General features: G+C 44.7%; 4 protein-coding genes across 4 annotated transcripts; 3 read left to right on the top strand and 1 right to left on the bottom strand.

Annotated features, from left to right (window-relative positions):
- Positions 1–5,294: 5,294 nt before the first annotated feature.
- On the bottom strand, positions 5,295–5,684 carry LOC147416366 (histone H2A-IV). Its single transcript, XM_086470316.1, has one exon. It carries the CDS (start codon positions 5,682–5,684, stop codon positions 5,295–5,297), a length of 390 nt encoding a protein of 129 aa, XP_086326442.1.
- Positions 5,685–6,010: 326 nt separating this feature from the next.
- Positions 6,011–6,872, top strand: LOC104347844 (histone H2B 8). Its single transcript, XM_009952985.2, has one exon. It carries the CDS (start codon positions 6,069–6,071, stop codon positions 6,447–6,449), a length of 381 nt encoding a protein of 126 aa, XP_009951287.2. The 5' UTR covers positions 6,011–6,068; the 3' UTR covers positions 6,450–6,872.
- Positions 6,873–7,736: 864 nt separating this feature from the next.
- On the top strand, positions 7,737–8,176 carry LOC147416365 (histone H3). Its single transcript, XM_086470299.1, has one exon. It carries the CDS (start codon positions 7,737–7,739, stop codon positions 8,145–8,147), a length of 411 nt encoding a protein of 136 aa, XP_086326425.1. The 3' UTR covers positions 8,148–8,176.
- Positions 8,177–18,366: 10,190 nt separating this feature from the next.
- LOC147416364 (histone H4) lies at positions 18,367–18,679 on the top strand. Its single transcript, XM_086470291.1, has one exon. It carries the CDS (start codon positions 18,367–18,369, stop codon positions 18,676–18,678), a length of 312 nt encoding a protein of 103 aa, XP_086326417.1. The 3' UTR covers position 18,679.
- The last annotated feature ends 75 nt before the right edge of the window (positions 18,680–18,754 follow it).

Genomic DNA, 18,754 nt, shown 5'->3' with positions numbered 1-18,754 from the left:
CCTGAAATAATTGAATTCTTAAAGACGTGATATATAAGAGATGCCATTTGGAGAGGAAAAAATGTTTGTTTGCATCGGCCTAGCTAGTACGGTAGGGTTGTTTGTGTGTCATGCGGTCACGCGTCAAGTTTTCTAGGACAGAATGAACGAGGGAGAAAATGTTCTAATGATGGTGGGCTCCTTACAGAAGTAGATTGTCAAGCAGGACGGTCCATTGCTCTCAGCTGTTAAGTCCTTCAGAATCGAAGTAACATTTCCTAACAGAGCAAGCTGGAACCCTGATGCTTCTTTGCTCCTTGTTTGTGTTTGGTGGGGTTTTTTTTGGTTGGTTGGTTGGTTGTTTTTTTTTTTACCCTGGGCAGCAGCCACGGTATAAATAAAGCACAGTCAAAATCGAACCACCAGTCAATGCAAGAAACACTGGAGGTATTCAAAAGGCACCTGGCTCTAATAGCAGCCGGGGCAGGGTGCTCACCACCTCCGCGGTGTCAGCCGGCAGCTTTGCCTTCCCGGCCTGCGGACGCACGAAATGGAACCTACTCGGGGAGGAGAGGGGCGGGGGTGGCGGTGAAGGTAACCGGAGGGAGGCAGAAGGAGAAGGGAGGGCGAGTGGAGGAGGAGGAGGAGGAGGAGGAGGAGGAGGAGGAGAAGGAGAAGGAGGAGGAGGAGGAGGAGGAGGAGGGAAGGAAGCAGGATTGGTCAGAAATTGCTGCAGCAGGGATGCAGCAGCTTTATGGTGCTGGGGAGAAATCCCCCAAACTGATCGATCCCCTCCTCGTTACTCAGCTCTGCCACTGTAATATTAGGGAGTATCTGTGAAGATGCTAAAAGGAAGTTGTCCAAGGAATTACCTGTGGTTTATGGCAATCTGCTTCTTAATATTACATACACTCAGGCCATTTATTGTCACCAGCAAATGCAGGTTTAGGTTGTGTTTCTACAGCTATAATGCAATTGGCTTTCAAACTTCAATCCTATCATTCAAATTTTCTGAATGTCAACACCAGTGCCTCTGAAATTTTGTGAATGGAGACACGTGAGTTTCATGTTTACCAATGATCCTGTACTCTGTGTCTGAGAGAAATAAACAATATCAGTAGCTTTTTTTTTTTTTTTTTTTTTTTTTTAGTGTCTAAGCAGGCCTGTTTTCAAGGGAATATGAGAAGTAAATTACTGATGATGCGATTCAAAAGTTTATATACATTACACCAGATTTGTAACATATGCCTACTTGACCGTATTGTGGTTTGCTATGTATGGTTGCAAAAAGGTGCTAAAAGAACTAAATATGAGTGAAGGCTTTGAAAGCAGTTTATGAATAGACCAATAAATGTTTAACCTTTGTATAGACTGTGTCATCACAATGTTCAAATAAGTTTTACAAAAAACAACCCACAGTTGGAAATTCCCTCATTAGCAGGCAAACAATTCCATTCACTTTATAGGCAAATGCTTTAACGTGCCTACTTTTTTTTTTTTTCTCTCTAAATACAGAAGCCTGAAGCAACTTCCCCTCCTCCTGAATTGGGGAGGGGATTTAAAAAAAAAATAAAAATAAAAAAAAAATAATCAGACTTTCCTCGAAGGCTGTTTAGTGCCAGGGGAGTTGGACAAGGACTTTATGCTGTCTACAATCAGGTCATTACAGAGCAGTCAAGCATAGTCTTTTTCAAGAAAAAACACAAGTAAGACTTTTTGAAAGAAAAGAACATTTAAGGACTTTTACCATACATTGTGGTCACTATGATAAAGTTAATGAAATGTGAATGTTCTTTTATCACTTTACTCTGTTCTACTGGTCTGCATACTTTTCTGCAACTGAGCATGTGTTTTGATTTTGTTGTTTGGGTTTTTTGTTGGTTTTTTTTTAATATTACCTTGCATATTACCTTCTAATGTTTTACAGAAAAAATGGAAAACTATGAAGTAACTACAGGTTTAATAACATTCTTTGTGAGAATGCTATATGAAAGATTGCACTACCAATGCTATAGCTAGTACTTTAAAGCATAAAGATATATTTTGTGTGGACTTAAAGGTCAAAAGTGATTTAGGTCATCTATGACATTAAATGTTTTTTTCATGACTGTCATCATCTGTGATGTGCTATTCTTAAATCTAAAACCGTCCTCCTTTGTATAGAAATCTGTTTGAGAATTTAGGTTGTCTAAATAGTTGGAAAGAAATTTGGGGAAGGATCCAGATTAATTAGAAATTCAGCATCTGAACTGAAATATGATGCTTGTTATTAAAGAAAGCTCTTTAAAGTCTCATCTGTCACATAAGTAAATATGTTATACTTCAATTCTTCTGTTTCAATATATATAGGACTTTTATTTAACTATGGTACACAAACAAGGTATGTTCATTTATAACAAGCAGAGTGATAGAGTGAGGTAGAAGTATATATTGCCTTTCTACATTAAATGTGGATGGCTGGTCAGGAGAAACAAGGAAGAGGAACTATAAGCAGTAGCTGTAGGAAAATATTCCAGTCATATTTTAGCTGAAGAGGATTTGGCGTACCGAACTCATCAGTTTGCCCGTACTAATAAAAACCTGTTAAAAAACATTGTGAAAATACTAGCGGTGACATAGAAAACAGAACATTAGTCATAAACTGCTATGAAACTGAGCTTTTTATATGCACCATCTCAAGGGAGAAACGTAGCTAGAAAGGCACAGAACAAAATGGTAAGTTCTGTGATTTACTGTTACTGAATGTAACTAGTTTCTAGTGAAGATAACAGGAAAAAAAACCCAACAAAAAACCCCCTTTAGACTAGATTTCAAGCTCTCTGTATCTCATCTGAAAATAAAGTGTTAAACTATTTGTGGGTTTGAATGATTTTTTCAAACATTATTGGAAAAAAACCCTCCTTCCTTAATTTCCAAGAGAAGTAAAACAGCCACACTTCCTCCTCAGGCACTTCAGTGTGAACATTTGTCCTGAAAAAGAAAAATGCTCCCTCCTCACAGTGTGTTTCTGCGGGTAAAGATGAAACCTGGGAAGTCTCTGTTTCTAAACACGGGATTTTCAAACAGCCCAATCAGGACTTTCTGCAATTCAGTTCTCTGCTTCAGACCCAGGTTATCTCTTCCTCCTATATTAAATATCCATCAACAGCAGGATATTTTTCCTAATATACTGTATTAAATAAACTGAGATTATTAAACACTGTTTTAACTCTAGTTCTAAGCTTCATGTTTCAGCATACCTACTAATAAAGTCCAACTCCGAGTGGCAGGTGATCAGTACCTAATACTGCTTCTTTCAAAAAAACAATTATGATAAAAAGGGGAAATAAAACCCCAAAACCCTTCTTTGCCAGTTTCGGAAATACAAACCAACCAACCAACCCAACCTTGAAAACTGTATAAGCAGCAAGTACCATTTAAAACAAGTCCCGCGATTCTCATCTTGTTTCCAAGCAACACTTCAGCCTGGCGCTCCTGTGTTACCTCCCTCTGCTTGAAAAACATTTGCGATTAAAATATTGCCCCAATGACTCACTCCTTTGCTTCCTGGGGGAGGACACTGCAAAAAGCAGCAGGGTTTCCCTCGCCTTATTTCTCAAGGGGAGTTTTTAAAGAACAAAGAAACACCGCCCCCCCCCCCCCCCCCCCCCCCGTCAGAGGCTCAAGGCGGCGCATTCCTGCCTCCCCTTCAAGCGGTTTTGTTTTCTTCCGCATAAACCACCACCGAATGAAAAAGGAGTAAGATCCTGTTTTACCTACATCCACCTAACAAAGGAAGGAATGCAGTGTCCCTTACAGTGGAAGAAGAAGGAAAAAAATTTAATCTGTTCCGAGGAATCACAAAGGGGAGCGGAGTCTTCGCTACCACCCGGCGGGGCGGACGCTCCGAATCGCCAATGATAGAGAGGCCCCTCCCTATAAATACTGGCCTCCCACTGATTATCTTGATTTATATCCCCTTCACACTCCGTGGTTTGGTGGGGTTTTGTTTGGTTGGTTGTTTTTTTTTTTTTTTTTTCCTTTTCGTTTCTTCCCCCCTCAAACCTGTCTCTGATCACGTCAGAGACTGCCCGCCGCTCTTCCCCCACCTCCAGGAAGCCGACGGCAGCGGCGGGCAGCTCCAAAGGCCACGACCCGAGGCACCGAGCCGATCACCGGGGCCGTGCCCGCCTCCACGGAGCGCAAGAGGCTCCCGCGCTCCAACAGGCCAAGACTGCCAAGAGCCCCCAAAAGGCGACTAAGGCTGCCAAGCCGAAAGGCGGCACCAAAAAGCGGGGCCAAGCAGAAGGCGGCAACGCCCAGGAGGCGATGCTGTAAGAAGGGAAACTTTAGCAAGGAAAAACAACAGCCCTTTTGAACACCGCCCACGCTGCTAGAATGAAAAACGGAGAACTAAAACATCAGTTCAAGACTAGGCTGGTACAGGGTGAGCCCCTGCCGCACCCATGTGTGGCTTTCCATAATGCTTCTATGTGAATTCACACGCTGTGGAAAACTACACCTGAGTCCATTTTGAGTTCGTGATCCTCCATTACGATTTTCGCCCCCTCGCCTTTACTCAGAAATACTTGACGCTGCCCTTTGGAACCTGTCCTGGGTTAGTTACAAAACAGCATCCTAGTGAAATACAATTCTCTCACTACTGCCTGAAAGCCATAAACTGCAAACAAGAAAAAAAAAAAAAACAAACCCCAAAACCTCAGTAGGCAGAAAAGCAAAGCGGCCGCCACGCACAAGGCACTCAGATGCCTTATGTATCCCCAAAAGAGGGGCAGCAGCGGCCGCACCGGGAAGAAAGCGCACCCCAGGTTTGAAAACCGCGCGCTTCCCCAAGATTGGTCGGCAGTGGCCACGCCCCTCGCCGCGGGTGAGTACGGAAACTCCACCCGCTCCCCCTACCACAGCCCCATCCGTCGGAATTAACGTTGCTTCCCCCCACTGTATCCGTGGAGATGGAGGCAGCGCGCCCGCCCTGCCGTTCTCGTGTAAGACCACACGGCAGCGAGTGATCTCATAATCAGTCCGAACCGCTGCCGTTTATTGATTTTTCAAAAAAGCTAACACTAAGAGAAGTTTGCATAAGTACATTGGTGACTTACAGAAAAAAAATATGCAGGGACCTAGAGCGATCAGCAAAATAAAGTTGAAGGTATTTAAAGTTGATACTCCAGAAACCTTCCCTCAACACCTACAGTGTCCAGTGTCAAAGCAGTTTCTGGAGAAGCACATTATTGGTAGGCTCCAGCGTTCCTGCTCTTTCTGGGAAGATGTGGGTGGCTCTGAAAAGAGCCTTTGGGTTGTTTATTGAAAGAGTTTTACTTGGCTTTAGCCTTGTGGCTGTCGGTCTTCTTGGGCAGCAGCACGGCCTGGATGTTGGGCAGCACCCCGCCCTGCGCGATCGTCACCTTGCCCAGCAGCTTGTTGAGCTCCTCGTCGTTGCGGATGGCCAGCTGCAGGTGGCGCGGGATGATGCGCGTCTTCTTGTTGTCGCGGGCCGCGTTGCCCGCCAGCTCCAGGATCTCGGCCGTCAGGTACTCCAGCACGGCCGCCAGGTACACCGGGGCGCCGGCGCCCACTCGCTCCGCGTAGTTGCCTTTCCGGAGGAGCCGGTGCACGCGGCCCACGGGGAACTGCAGCCCGGCCCGCGACGAGCGCGACTTGGCCTTGGCCCGCGCCTTCCCGCCCTGCTTCCCGCGGCCGGACATGCCTCAGACTAACGTTTAGGCGACAAACAAACAAACAAAAAAAAACCGATAAAAGAAATTTAAACCTATGCAAAAGATAAAAACTGCGGAAACAGAAAGAATGCGGCGAGAGCTGCCCCCCTGCCTTTTTATCCCTTCCTTCTGGGGTTCGGTGGGACTTCTGATTGGCGGAGGCTGCGATTGTAAAGTTAACCAATGGGAAGACAGATGAAAGGGTGACCAATCGTAGATGCTGGATGGTTTGACATCACGACGTCGGATTGTCCAATAGACACGAACAGCCTTTAGTCATCTCATTTGCATACCGTCCCTATAAATACGGGGGGTCGCCGCTATTGTAACTACGTCGTTCCTGCGGTAGACAGGTAGCGACAGACTTGTAAAATGCCGGAACCAGCTAAATCCGCTCCTGCTCCGAAGAAGGGCTCTAAGAAAGCTGTCACCAAGACGCAGAAAAAGGGTGACAAGAAGCGTAGAAAGACTAGGAAGGAGAGCTACTCGATCTACGTGTACAAGGTGCTGAAGCAGGTGCACCCCGACACGGGCATCTCGTCCAAGGCCATGGGCATCATGAACTCCTTCGTCAACGACATCTTCGAGCGCATCGCCGGCGAGGCCTCGCGCCTGGCGCACTACAACAAGCGCTCCACCATCACCTCGCGGGAGATCCAGACGGCCGTGCGGCTCCTGCTGCCCGGCGAGCTGGCCAAGCACGCCGTCTCCGAGGGCACCAAGGCCGTCACCAAGTACACCAGCTCCAAGTAAACTCCTGCTCGAAAGATCGTCTAAACCAAAGGCTCTTTTAAGAGCCACCCACATATTCAGTAAAAGAGTCGTTCACGCTGTTTCCGGTCGGTGAGTGGTCCTTGTATTTAGCGCTCTTAGTTCCCGGACTAGGACATGCTGTTCAATAGCAGGGAAAAATGTTTGTCATTTTAAAGTACCGGGGTTGCTTTGGGTCGTATTGCGTGTGCCCTACCCCCCACTGTTCATCGGGCAGGTCTATAAAAAGACTGCTAATCACCTAATCGAGTTCTAAAGCTATTAAAGTTTTCCTTCATCGTTTTAGGGTAATTATCTCAGCTCTAGTTTTTAAGTGCAGGTAAATAAGCACAGTAGTGCTGTGCGTTTTGTTTTTTTCTTTTGTTCCCCTCCTTTCTGATACGAAATAAAGGTGGTTTGGGTTTTTTTTGTTTTGTTTTGTTTTTTTAAATTGCAGTAACAGCCTTGTTCCAATGCAGTTTATACCTTTTCTAATAAAATGTCAGTCCCCTTTAAACATTAGCTGTCGTTCTCAAACGGCTTGGCCGCAAGCCAGAGCAGCTTGTTTACTCAGAGAGCTCCGTAGGGATTATTAGTCTGTGTATGTGTATATTTGGAAGACAATGTTTCATGAAATTTTTCACGCCACGCACAGAGGAGTGAAACGGTTTAAAGAACATGGTAATTTAATTATTCATCTCTCTCTCGCGGAGGATAAGCGCGGCAGGATAAACGGGTTCCTCATAGATACGAAGTGACAACGTAATAGGAAAATACAAGGAAAAAAACAAAGGGTGCTTACAAAAAAAAAAAAAGAACGACAGCGCTTTCTCGAAATTCATTTAGCGCAGGATGCGCAGGGAAGGGTGGATTTTCGCAAAAGCCTTTTGCAAGGGGGCTGACACCCTGCCTGCCCGGGACAGGGGAGGCCATAAAAGTGTCTGCGGCGGGGCCGGAGTCAGAACTCCGTGTCTGCTGGCGGGTTACCGCTGCGGCAGAGCCCCCTGCCGCTGCCGGCCCCGCTCGGAGGGGCAGAGCTGAGGGGGCAGGAGAAGCGAAAGCGCTGTCGCCTCCGGCGAGGGAGGGAACTGAGGAGCGGGAAGCGGCTGCTGCCCTCCCCCACCCCCCCGCGCCGGACGGCGGGCTTTTCGAATCCTTCCCTTTGTCCAATGGAACGTGCGTCTCCCCGCTAGCCAATCACAGGGCTCTAAGGGCTATAAATAGCGGGCCCCGCGGCCGCTGTCTGTACAGACTTTCGTCTTTCGGTGCTGGGCAGCTGCTCCCGGGAAGATGGCGCGTACAAAGCAGACGGCGCGTAAGTCGACGGGCGGGAAGGCGCCCCGCAAGCAGCTGGCCACCAAGGCGGCCCGCAAGAGCGCGCCGGCCACGGGCGGCGTGAAGAAGCCGCACCGGTACCGGCCCGGCACGGTGGCGCTGCGCGAGATCCGGCGCTACCAGAAGTCGACGGAGCTGCTGATCCGCAAGCTGCCCTTCCAGCGCCTGGTGCGCGAGATCGCGCAGGACTTCAAGACCGACCTGCGCTTCCAGAGCTCGGCCGTGATGGCGCTGCAGGAGGCGAGCGAGGCCTACCTGGTGGGGCTCTTCGAGGACACCAACCTCTGCGCCATCCACGCCAAGCGCGTCACCATCATGCCCAAGGACATCCAGCTGGCCCGCCGCATCCGCGGCGAGCGTGCTTAAGCTTCTATCAAACGGATCTTTCAGACTATCGAAAACCCAAAGGCTCTTTTAAGAGCCACCACATGGCCACTAAAGGGAGCTGTAAACTCTTTAAGTCCTGTGTAGCAAGTGATGAGTTTTCCTTGTGTTTTTCGGGTAGTTTGACAGTGACCAACAGCCCGTAATCTTGGCAAGTAAGTACCAAACCAAATGTCTCGTGTTTCAAAGGGGTTGAAGGGGATTCCGAGCGTAGCGAAACTGGTGTGGTCAAATCCTGTTGAGGTGATCGTGCTAGGGAAGATATTTTAGAGTGAAAATTGCTTTCTACACGTTTTTTCAGATCATATTTCAGTTAAGGAAAAGTTCCTCATGGGCGTTCTGTCCCTGAAGGAGCAGATACCCAGCTCCAAAAGATTTGTATGATTTTTTTTCCGATTCGTTTATCTGTGTGTCTTAAAAGTAATCGTACAAACTCGCTGAATTCGTGAAGATGGCTCTAAAGAACTTAAGTTGTCGATTAGAGATTTATTCAGTTAAAAGCGTATTGTACATGCCTCCCGAATGCTGCGTTTACTTTTATGTTCTTAAGGTTACAACGGTGCGGTTTATTGTCCCAACAGAAATATTGTTTTCCTTTCCAAACCCTTCTTCAGTGTTTTGTTGGTTTTTTTTTTGAGGGGGCTGTGTGTGATGTCTGAAGGCGCAAGAAGTCCTTTCCTGTCCTTTCAGGAAGGGCTCTTGGCTTTCTCATTGCTTTACCAGTCATGGGTTGATTGTCCCTGTCGTAAGCGATGCCCTCCGGGCATCTTCAGCCCTTCTCAAGCACTTTTGGCTTATTCCCGAGGTAAAGACTTTATTTCCAGAGAGAGCTCTGGGGGTAGGGCGATGGCAAGGGTAATTTCTGCAAGTCCCATTTTTAGGAGATGTGTGCTTCTGGCTGGTGTCTTCTCTGGGGGACACTCGTGGCATCCTTGATGGTTCTGGGCATCTTGGGAGAATTACTAGAGATGCCTATTTGGATTAATTTTCCCCGTTTGTGTTTAGACTCCCGAAAATATTTGCTGAACTGAGCACGGATGAAATGTTTTACAAGGAGTATTAGTGACTAAAAACTTGACATCGAGTCCAGAATTTTTGTTAAATGGAGACTCTTCCGTATCCGTCATATTCAGTGATTTCTGTGAGCCCAGGGGTTTCTCCCTGACTGTAAATTCAGCTGCACAACCCCTTGTCTTCCTACTCAATAGATCTCTAGTTGGTGCCTAAAAAAACACGTAGATTTCCAAATTTATCTCTGACTTTCCATCACCTTTGAATATGTTTGGCTTTGTTTTTCATATCTAGGCGGTGTTGTGTAATTCGGGGAACTTCTGTTCCACTGAACTGTTGGAAATTAAGGTCTTTGTTTTTTCAGTGCCCCAGATGGGTAGCTGTGCCTTTAAGAAACCGTTGGATTTGGATTCGTACAGCCTCCGTTTAAACTCGGAAACAAGGAGCCACGGAGAATTGCTTAGAGGAAATAATCCTTCTGGAAAGCCTGAAACCGCAAGACTCCTGGTTTTCTGCTACTTGCTGATATGCTTCATCTTAGGAAATCCTCCTTTCTCTGTGTCAGGAACTTGGACTCTGCAGCAAAATCTGACCAATCAAGTGCCTCGTCACCATTTTCTTTCCCTTTTTTTTCTGACTTTCAGCCATTTTCTGTTACTTAACCTCAGAGGCGTAAAAGAGGGGGGGGGGGAAGCTATCGGGAATAGTACTTTGGAAGTTAAGACAGCCTATGTCATTTTTTCCTTCTCCCCCATTTGTTCATTGAGTTAGAACGTGTGGGTTTTTTCGGAACATAGGTGTTTTTTTTTTTTTTTTTGCAGTAGATGGTTACCGGTGTGACTGCAGAAAAGAGTCTCAGCGAAAGCAAACTCGTTTCCTGTCAGTGTGTGATAACAAGAGATTTATTTATTTTTCTATGCCAGTTTACGATAAAATTATCAATAATTAAATCAAGCAAAAAATGTGTTTTTTTATATAGTAGGTATTTACTTTCTTGCATAAGCCAACGATCAGAATACTTAATTTCCACAGAAGTTTGAGTCAGAAATGACGGGGGGTTTTTTGTATGTTCAAAAAAAGATTTTTTTGAGGACTGAGACAGGGAAACAGGTTTTATTTGCCTTAATAGCTGTAACTTTTCCTCTTTCCTTTTGAAGATCTTGGACTGTTAATAAATACAGCATTATTTGGACTCATTTTGAGAGCTGCATGCTTGGATTGCAAAAAGCACTAATGCTCCATCAGCTGAGAAGGAAGATGTGCAAGGTTTTTGCAGGAAGGGCAAGCTCATATGAACCCTAAATTATAATGCCTGAGTCTGAAGCAGTTTTGGAGTGTAATACATTATGAAAGAACACTAATAATAACTTATTACAGCTTGTCCTAGTGGACTGCACTAGCAATTAGGAAGAATTTGAGTGGATTTTGAAGTCTGTAACAGCTGCAGATGGTTGTAGTAGTGATATGAGGAACAGTGGTAGGATTGATTGTAGCTTATACACTGGGCTTTGCTCTTCCCTCCTTACACAAGTGATAAATCCTACCTAGAATTCTATCAGTTTGCATATGTTGTTGAATCACTTAACTATAAAAGAGCAACAGCAAAAATACCGAATCAGATGTAGGTTGAGGAAAAAAAAAATCCTTTTATAAGGTATGAATAAGAACAGATATCAAGAGTATTTAATTGTGTTTTTTGAGCAAAGGTAAATTACTTAATTGAAAGGCAACTTGCACTTGCTATAAAGTTCAGAGAAAAACTGATTATCAGTTAAATCTGATACAGAATAGATCCTGGAAGGTATTTGCTAAAACAAAACCCAAACACCACAATTTAGAAATAAAACTGAATTTGCCTCAGACAGGTTATTTAACATAATATTTTTTTAGTCTAAGACTCACATGTGACTTAGTGCAAGATTTCCTAACTCAAAGTGAGAAGGCAAGTAGAAGTTCTCCTAGTACCAGCGAAGTCCAGCAGCATTTCTGTGGTTTGTGGGGTGGTTTGTTTTTTGTTGTGTGTTTTTGTGTTTGTTTGTTTTGTTTTGTTTTTAGGAGAGCTTGAGCTAAATGAATGCTTCCAGGTAGCAGAAGCTGGCTGTGAGCAGGACCATGTGCTGACTGGCTTGCAAACTGGTGCTACTTTGTGGCTGTTGGTAATCACATAAGGTGCCTTGGTGCCTTTGCAGGTGATATTAGATGCTCAGTAAGATATTTGGCTAAGACTCTTCGTGGCTGTTTAGCCATCCTCCATGAGTGATCTGGCACTGTGTCGGTATGATCTGACTCAAATCACTGCTTGGAAGCATGTGCTTCCTCTCAGTTCAGTGGGTAAGACAGATCATAACCACTGAGGTCCTGGTGAAATACTTCCTTTCAGAAATAAATAAAAGGTCTGAAACACACAACAGTATGAATATTTGCTAAGTTTTTTGTATTATACATAGGTGAGCCTTAAGAAATACTGTTTGTCAGCAACTATTATGGATTTATGTACTCTGACCACCATAACAGGGTCTGACCCTAGGATCCTGCTGATTAATATAAGGTCCCAGTGAAGGTTTCCAGTTCCTCTTTTATTAGTTCTCAGGTTACAGCTTGAGCTGGGTGCCTCTGGAGAGGGACCCCCTACACCAGATCATGCTCCTCAATTATACCTGTATCACCCAGCACCCAGTCCCCAAGTCCAATCACTTAATTCTGATCAGTGGTCTTGATTTCTTACTGTTTTTCTTTGTTGCTGGGCTGGCCTTCTTCTGAATTTACCTCATTCTCTTGGAATTGTTTCCTTGGTCCTTATCTTCTTCATTCCACTCCTATCTGTTGGATTCACCTAGTTCTCTGTTAGTAGCAATAGTTTTATAAAAAAGTTTATCCTTGTTCAGCTCTTGCAGCCTAAGGATTAAACTACTTTAACTAGTGCTAAGCTACTAATGCTAAATGAGACTATTCAGTGAAAAAAAAATACAGTTAATCAGATTTCTTCTGTAACACTATGAAGCCATAGTCAAATGGGAAGTATCCTCAGCAGAGCTCTTACTGAAGTAAAAATAACTAACAAAAAGGCAACCTACTCAAGGAACATAATATATAAACCAATGGAAACTGAATTTAATAAAAACAGCTGTAAGGTGAAAACTGGAAGCACAAATTGATACCTTGGTTTTGAGAGACAAATTCTTCTAACTGAAAATGTTGTTAGTGTTCTAGATACTGTAAAAGATGCATTGCTCCAGCTCTAAAGTTGAGTCCAACAAGCATTTCCATGCCTTCTGAAAAGTTAGGAAAATATAACAGTATAGACCACAAAGAACTGTAGCAGGTACTGCTTGTCAGCACATGAAGTTCATTGTAATGTGAAAGTCCGGAGAGGCAACTTTTCTAGCATCTTCAATCCCTTTTATCCAGGGACAGTTATTGCTTGTAGGACAGCACTGTGACAAAGTCCCTAGGCATCCAGGTGGCAGCCTCCCACTGTAGGGGTGTCCATGTCCCAGGTGATGGTACAGAGCTGCAGTGTGCAGCAGTGTTACAAAGGACACCCTCACGACTTTTGGTCAACACTCCACTATTTTGTAGCTGCTAAACTTTGAAGACTTTAAACTCTCTCAGGAAAGAGCGGTGGCCTTTACAACTCTGGTGACTTCTCATACAGCACTAGTAACTGAAATAGTGAGATGGAAAAAAAAAAAAAAAAATCATGCGTGTCCCAGAACTCTGGAAATAAGTACCATGTGCAAGCACCAGAAAGAAGAGCAGCAGAATAGCTGCAAGTATGGAGGATGTCAATTGCACCTAGGCAGCAGGCAATCAAGATCCTAAAATATTTGCCTGCCAGGTTGAGAAAACAAAGCAGAGGATAAAGCAAGGGACAGTATAAATTAAAGCAATTGAGAGAAAATGACAGGAACATAACGATCAGTCCTGGAGCAGTAAGGCATTCAGCTGGAGAAACAGTTGGTGAGTAAATTGTAACGGTCATAGAAGTGTTAGAGGTTGGAGAGACAGAAGAATAGAATTGCTGTTAGCTTCTAAATTGCACAAGAGGACATTCAAAGAGGAGCGCATTGTAGCCAACACCTCTCCCTCCCTGGAGACCTGCTGAGGGCTCATAGCAAGAATTTCTTGTCCTTCCTGCCCCTGCAAACAGAACTGGCTACTTGCAAACCTGGCCTTCTGAATGGGTATGTGTGTGAATGTGAATGGGTGTGAGTGAAATCATTCTACTTTTGAAAGAGTTAAACCCCTGACAATCCCTGACTAAGATAAATAAAAGCTTTACTTGCATTTTTCCTGAGTTTTTCTTCCCCTGCAAGGATGGTTTTAGCTATTTGCTGAGCAAAGCTGATAAATAGATAACATCTTGCCTGACATCAAGGAGACATGTCTAGTACATGACTGATTGTTACAAAAGGTTGCATCAGAAACGGGGCCCTGGCTTGTGCTCGAGAAGGAGGATTCAACTAAAGGACGGTGAGGAAGACTATGAATGCCTGGAACTCATCACTGTAAGACTGCCCTTCTCAGGAAATCTGATGAAAATGTATGATTTTTGTGTATATGAACTGATGTGTTTTGCTAACCCGTTGGAGCACGTATGGAAGGAGCTCTCCCCTGTGCTGCCTGGCGCCATAATAAAGAATACCTGCTTAATAGCACCGAGTTGTTATTGAGTTTTCTTCGATTCACTTTAAAGTAAAAATGCCTTCCCTTCCTCATAAGTTCTTGCACTGAGCTTGCTGCAGCACATCAGTATTTAGATGTTGTGGTTTTGGGTTCTTCTCCTTCTTGTTGATGTCAGTTAATAGTTAATCATAGAGAAAGAACTATTTGTTATCCAGCTTCCAGGCCGTGGTAGTGTGTGGCTTCCATTCCAGAACTGACTCCATGTCTTGCAGTCTGTTTGACCCTTAAGCACTGTGACAAGTTGCTAGCACAGGACTGGGAAGAAAAGACGTTACTGGGCTTGATCACGCCATCTTTATACATCATCAGACTGTACTGTGCTGTGTCATCGGTTCTGATGCACACGTGGAGACTATATATAAATATAGTCATGATTTTGACATGCTGCTCAAATCTCTTTGTTGCTCTTTACCCTTTATCCTGGCCATCACTACACATGTCTGAAGACCTTCCAGCAATTCCTTGCATGCCTGCCCCATATAATGAATATTTGAGACAGTTTTGAGCATCCCCCTTGTCTCCCTGCCTGTGTGTTTGTATGTCATCCCAAGCACACCACTGATCCATCAGGATGGACCAGTAAAGCTATACCAAATGCTGGCCTATACAACAGAGCTTCAATCTGTGAGGCCATTAAGGAGGAAGTAATTGTTCCACATGGCACATGAGATAATTTTCAATAAATGTTCAGTATGCTCACATGGATTTTAGCACAGTAAGCCAACGTTGTAATGTACGTGTGGATCCAGAGCTTAGTACATACTGTAAGAAACACGATGGAAAAAGGAAGGAGGACAGTGTCCGGGACATAGCTGTATGCTTTGCTGTAGTCAACCAGCTCATCGTCAAAATCACTGTCACACTGAGATTAAAGGACTTTGAAGCAAAGGATTGTGCTAGTTACAGTACAAGTTAGTTATATAGTGAAATAAAACATTAAGAACAATTGTTGGTTTTGTTTGTTTGTTTGTTTGTTTGTTTTTCCTCTTTTCTACTAAATGAAATATGCTGCTGGTTGTTGAAATTGAATGTTATTTTCCTTAGTTGTGACAGTTTTGATCTTCCCACCAGTCCTTCCAAGCAGGGTGACCTGACAAATTCTTTTTTGGTGTTTTTTTTTTGTTTGTTTGTTTGTTTGTTTTTTAATTATTTTTAGGTTTTTTTTTAGGGAAAAGGAATATTTCAAGGAAAAAATGAAGCTCATTTACATGGATATGGACTAGTCCAGGAGAGATGATTTTGAAAGTCTGAGAGGTAACCACAGCCACCAAAGAAAATGAGGGGCTGCCAATGTTTGGCACTCTCAGACTACTTAGCTAATCTCAGTTTAGGCCAATACAGCACAGAAGTTTCCCCAGAGCAAAAGTGTCACTGCACCTCTGCAGCCAAGGCCTGAAAACTGTAACGAAGTCAGCAGCATTGCCAGGCCAGTTCCAGCTGTTTCGTTGGTGGTTTAGGCAGGTGGCTGCAGAGCTGGAGTTCACCTCGCAGCAGCACAAGTGCAGTCTACACAGAAATAAAATGAGCAAGCAATCTAATGTGAAGTAGTCAATGCTGATTACTTGCTATGAGGACTGAATAGCAACTGTTGTACGTGTCTGTGTGCACGTGTATATGCAGTTATTATACATTTTCAGATATCTGTAACCTCTGGGATCTTTAGACTTAGACCAAATAGGAAGTTCTTATTTTATCCCTGTGAAATTCATCCAGCTTGATGGGCCTGGAATGAATAGCACTAAAACCACATTAAACTTATTTCAAAATACATTGTATTTTGTGAACACTTGTATACATTGTATTTTAAGAAGACTTCCCAAATACTGATACTTTGTATCATCATGAGTTTTTGGTGGTTTGGCTTGATTTTTTTTTTTTTTTTTTAAACAAGTTAGAAATAGCATTTAAGAGTTACTACTTATCAGCTATTTAACTAAAAGTACAGTTTAAAGTTCCCACTAATTCACCACACTTCCCCAGTACAGACACAGAACTCCACTACTATACTATATAGCACAACCGCCCTCAGCCATGTCGCCCAGAAATGTAAAGTGGAGCTCCCAGAGCTTCCCTGAGACCCTTCCCTGAGGCTCCTCCAGGTGTTTGCTGTCACAGAAAGGATGATACCGTACCCTTTCTCCTCCTTGAGATATCTTTCCATAACTGTTTCATTTGTCAATCAATCCTGTGGATGTCTTAACATTCTGATTTGTGTTTCAGAGTTGCTAATTGCTTTTGCTTTGTAAATTTAAGAGGCTTTTCTGGCTGGATGCTCACACACACATGCTAGTGGATCTATTAATTAACTGTAGAAGAGTAGTTTAAACGTAGGAATCAAACAAAAAGCTGAATGGTGGTGTTTACAAGAAGGTGACCAAGCAGAAAAGCCAAGAGGCCCTCATGTCAAGGAAAAACCAACCAACCAACCAAACAAAAAAACCCAAATCAAATCAAATGGGCTATGACACTTTCCTAAATGCTATAGTCACAATTCCAAAACATGTGGTTGCCTGAATTATAAAATAGATTCTATCAATATATACAATTTGATAAAAAAAAAAAAAAAAAGGTAAAAAGCTTTGAACAAGGTTCTCTGGTGAGGAGGGAAATGGAAAAAGAGCTAACAGATAGCAACCAGTATTTAAAGAAAAAAACCCCTCGTGCCTTATATTTCTGTGTTTCAAAAAAGTTATGTGTATGTATATATCTTCTAAAAGGATATAAATTTTCCTTTTTGCTCATGTATCTAGTACACTTTCTTAGGGGATAAGAGAGGGGTGATGAAGGGAAAGAACTAAGTAAATTTCTTATGCTAGAAATGTGTGAGTCATTATGATTAACAAATATGAAACACACAGGGAGGTCAGAGGATTTCTACTGAAACACTTTTTGTTTGTTTGTTTGTTTTGTTTTGCAAAGAAGTTACATGAAATTATGCCAGTAAACATCTTTTATACTGCTAAGAGTTCTCTGAATATGAGGACTAAAAGCACATTAAAATAGAAACCACACACACACACAAATTCCTGAAAGTTCTTCAGGGAATTAAAATATTCCCATTTCTCAAAGACTTATTTGTGTTTATCTCAATACTGCTCTATAAAATGGAAAAAATGATTTATTATTGGCAAAATCACTTGAAATTTGTGAAAATCAGTGCTGTTAAAAAGAAAGGAAAAAACCCAGCTAGCCCCAAATAGGTTTTTTAAATTGTGAAATTGTGTTTAATCTCAGTATAAGTTAATTGAATATTATCTGTGTCAGGAAGTAAAGTTTGCTAGTTTGAGCAAGTCTGCTTTAAGCCAGGGAAGTTGGTAATATTGAAACCCTGATCTGTATTTTGTTGTTAACCACTAAAAAAAATGAGTAGCATTCTTATTTTAAAATGGTACATTTGGCAAGGAGATAACCCAAGCGTTAGTGTGAAAGTATTGTAATAGCCTTTCATTTCCATTAAGGTACCGATCAAGAACGGGTCCTTTGGGTTCCCAGCAAGAAGTATTCCCCGAACACGACGTTGTGACTTGTGCTGCTTCCTTACGGTCTGTTTTCTTGGACTTCTTTAGGCTAAGCTTCTCTCGCAATAGACAAAAAGGTGCCTAATAGGTAAAGGTAAGACAGATATATGTGTGTGTTTGCGTGCGTGTGTGCCTGTGCCGCGAGAAAAAAACAAAACCAAAACCTAAAAAAATGGTCACGTTTTAATCCACACGAAGGAATTACCGTGTTACATTTAAAAAAAGGAAAAAAAAAAGTCCCTCTTATCACGCGGCTTCAGCGTTTCCTTCCCCTCCTCTTTAAGCAACACGTAGAAGGCCAGAGTAACAGAGGGAAGCTGTAGGTCGGAAAGGACAAGGCTGGCAGAGATTACTTAGATGCACCATAGGAAGGTCTCTATGCAGGCGAACACTAATAACTAAAAAATTTTTTAAAAAAGCAACACAGGAAGCGTCCAAAGTAGAGGCAGAGACGCGCGGGGCGGGCGGGATCATCGGCGGGGCGGGGCGGCGGCGCCGAGCGCGGCCCCGGATTGGTCGCGTTTTGCCGCAGACCCGTTGGGCAGCGGAGAGGGACGGGCCCGGGACGGGGGCGCCGCAGCCCCTAACGCGGGACCGGGACCGCCCCTCGCCCGCTCCTGCCGCCGGCGGAGCCCCAGAGCTCCCCCGGAACAGCCCCCCGGGAGGGGGGGCGCGAACGGGGGGGACGGGACGGGAGGGGAAGAGCCAAGCGAGGTGCAGGCTGACGGCGGGCGGGGCGCAGCGCGCGGGGCGGGAGCCCGGCCCCGCTGGCGGCGGGCAGAGCCGCCGGACGCGCCCCGGGAAGCCCCTGCCGAGGCATGCGGGGGCCGGCCGGGGGCGGCGGGCGGGGAAAAGGGCGGTGACTGCGGCCGAGCCCCCGCCTCCCCGCCGCCCGCCGCAGTCCTCAACCAGGTCGGCTCCCAGGGAATATAGCGGGGCGCCGCGGCGCTGGTGGCGTGCAGAGCGGGGTTGCGGGTAGCGGTAAGATGTCTGGTAGAGGCAAGGGCGGGAAGGGGCTCGGCAAGGGCGGCGCCAAGCGGCACCGCAAGGTGCTGCGCGACAACATCCAGGGCATCACCAAGCCGGCCATCCGGCGCCTGGCTCGGCGCGGCGGCGTGAAGCGCATCTCGGGGCTGATCTACGAGGAGACGCGCGGCGTGCTGAAGGTGTTCCTGGAGAACGTGATCCGCGACGCCGTCACCTACACGGAGCACGCCAAGAGGAAGACGGTCACGGCCATGGACGTGGTGTACGCGCTCAAGCGCCAGGGACGCACCCTCTACGGCTTCGGCGGCTGAAGTTGAATCGCAAACCTTACTTGCACTGTCAAACCATCAAGGCTCTTTTCAGAGCCACCCACAAAGTTCATAACGA

Source organism: Leptosomus discolor, chromosome 1 (genome assembly GCF_034619465.1).
Source record: "Leptosomus discolor isolate bLepDis1 chromosome 1, bLepDis1.hap2, whole genome shotgun sequence".
NCBI lineage: Eukaryota > Metazoa > Chordata > Aves > Leptosomiformes > Leptosomidae > Leptosomus > Leptosomus discolor.
The sequence above is the reverse complement of the archived record's forward strand: the minus strand, read 5'-3'. Positions and strand labels throughout refer to the sequence as shown.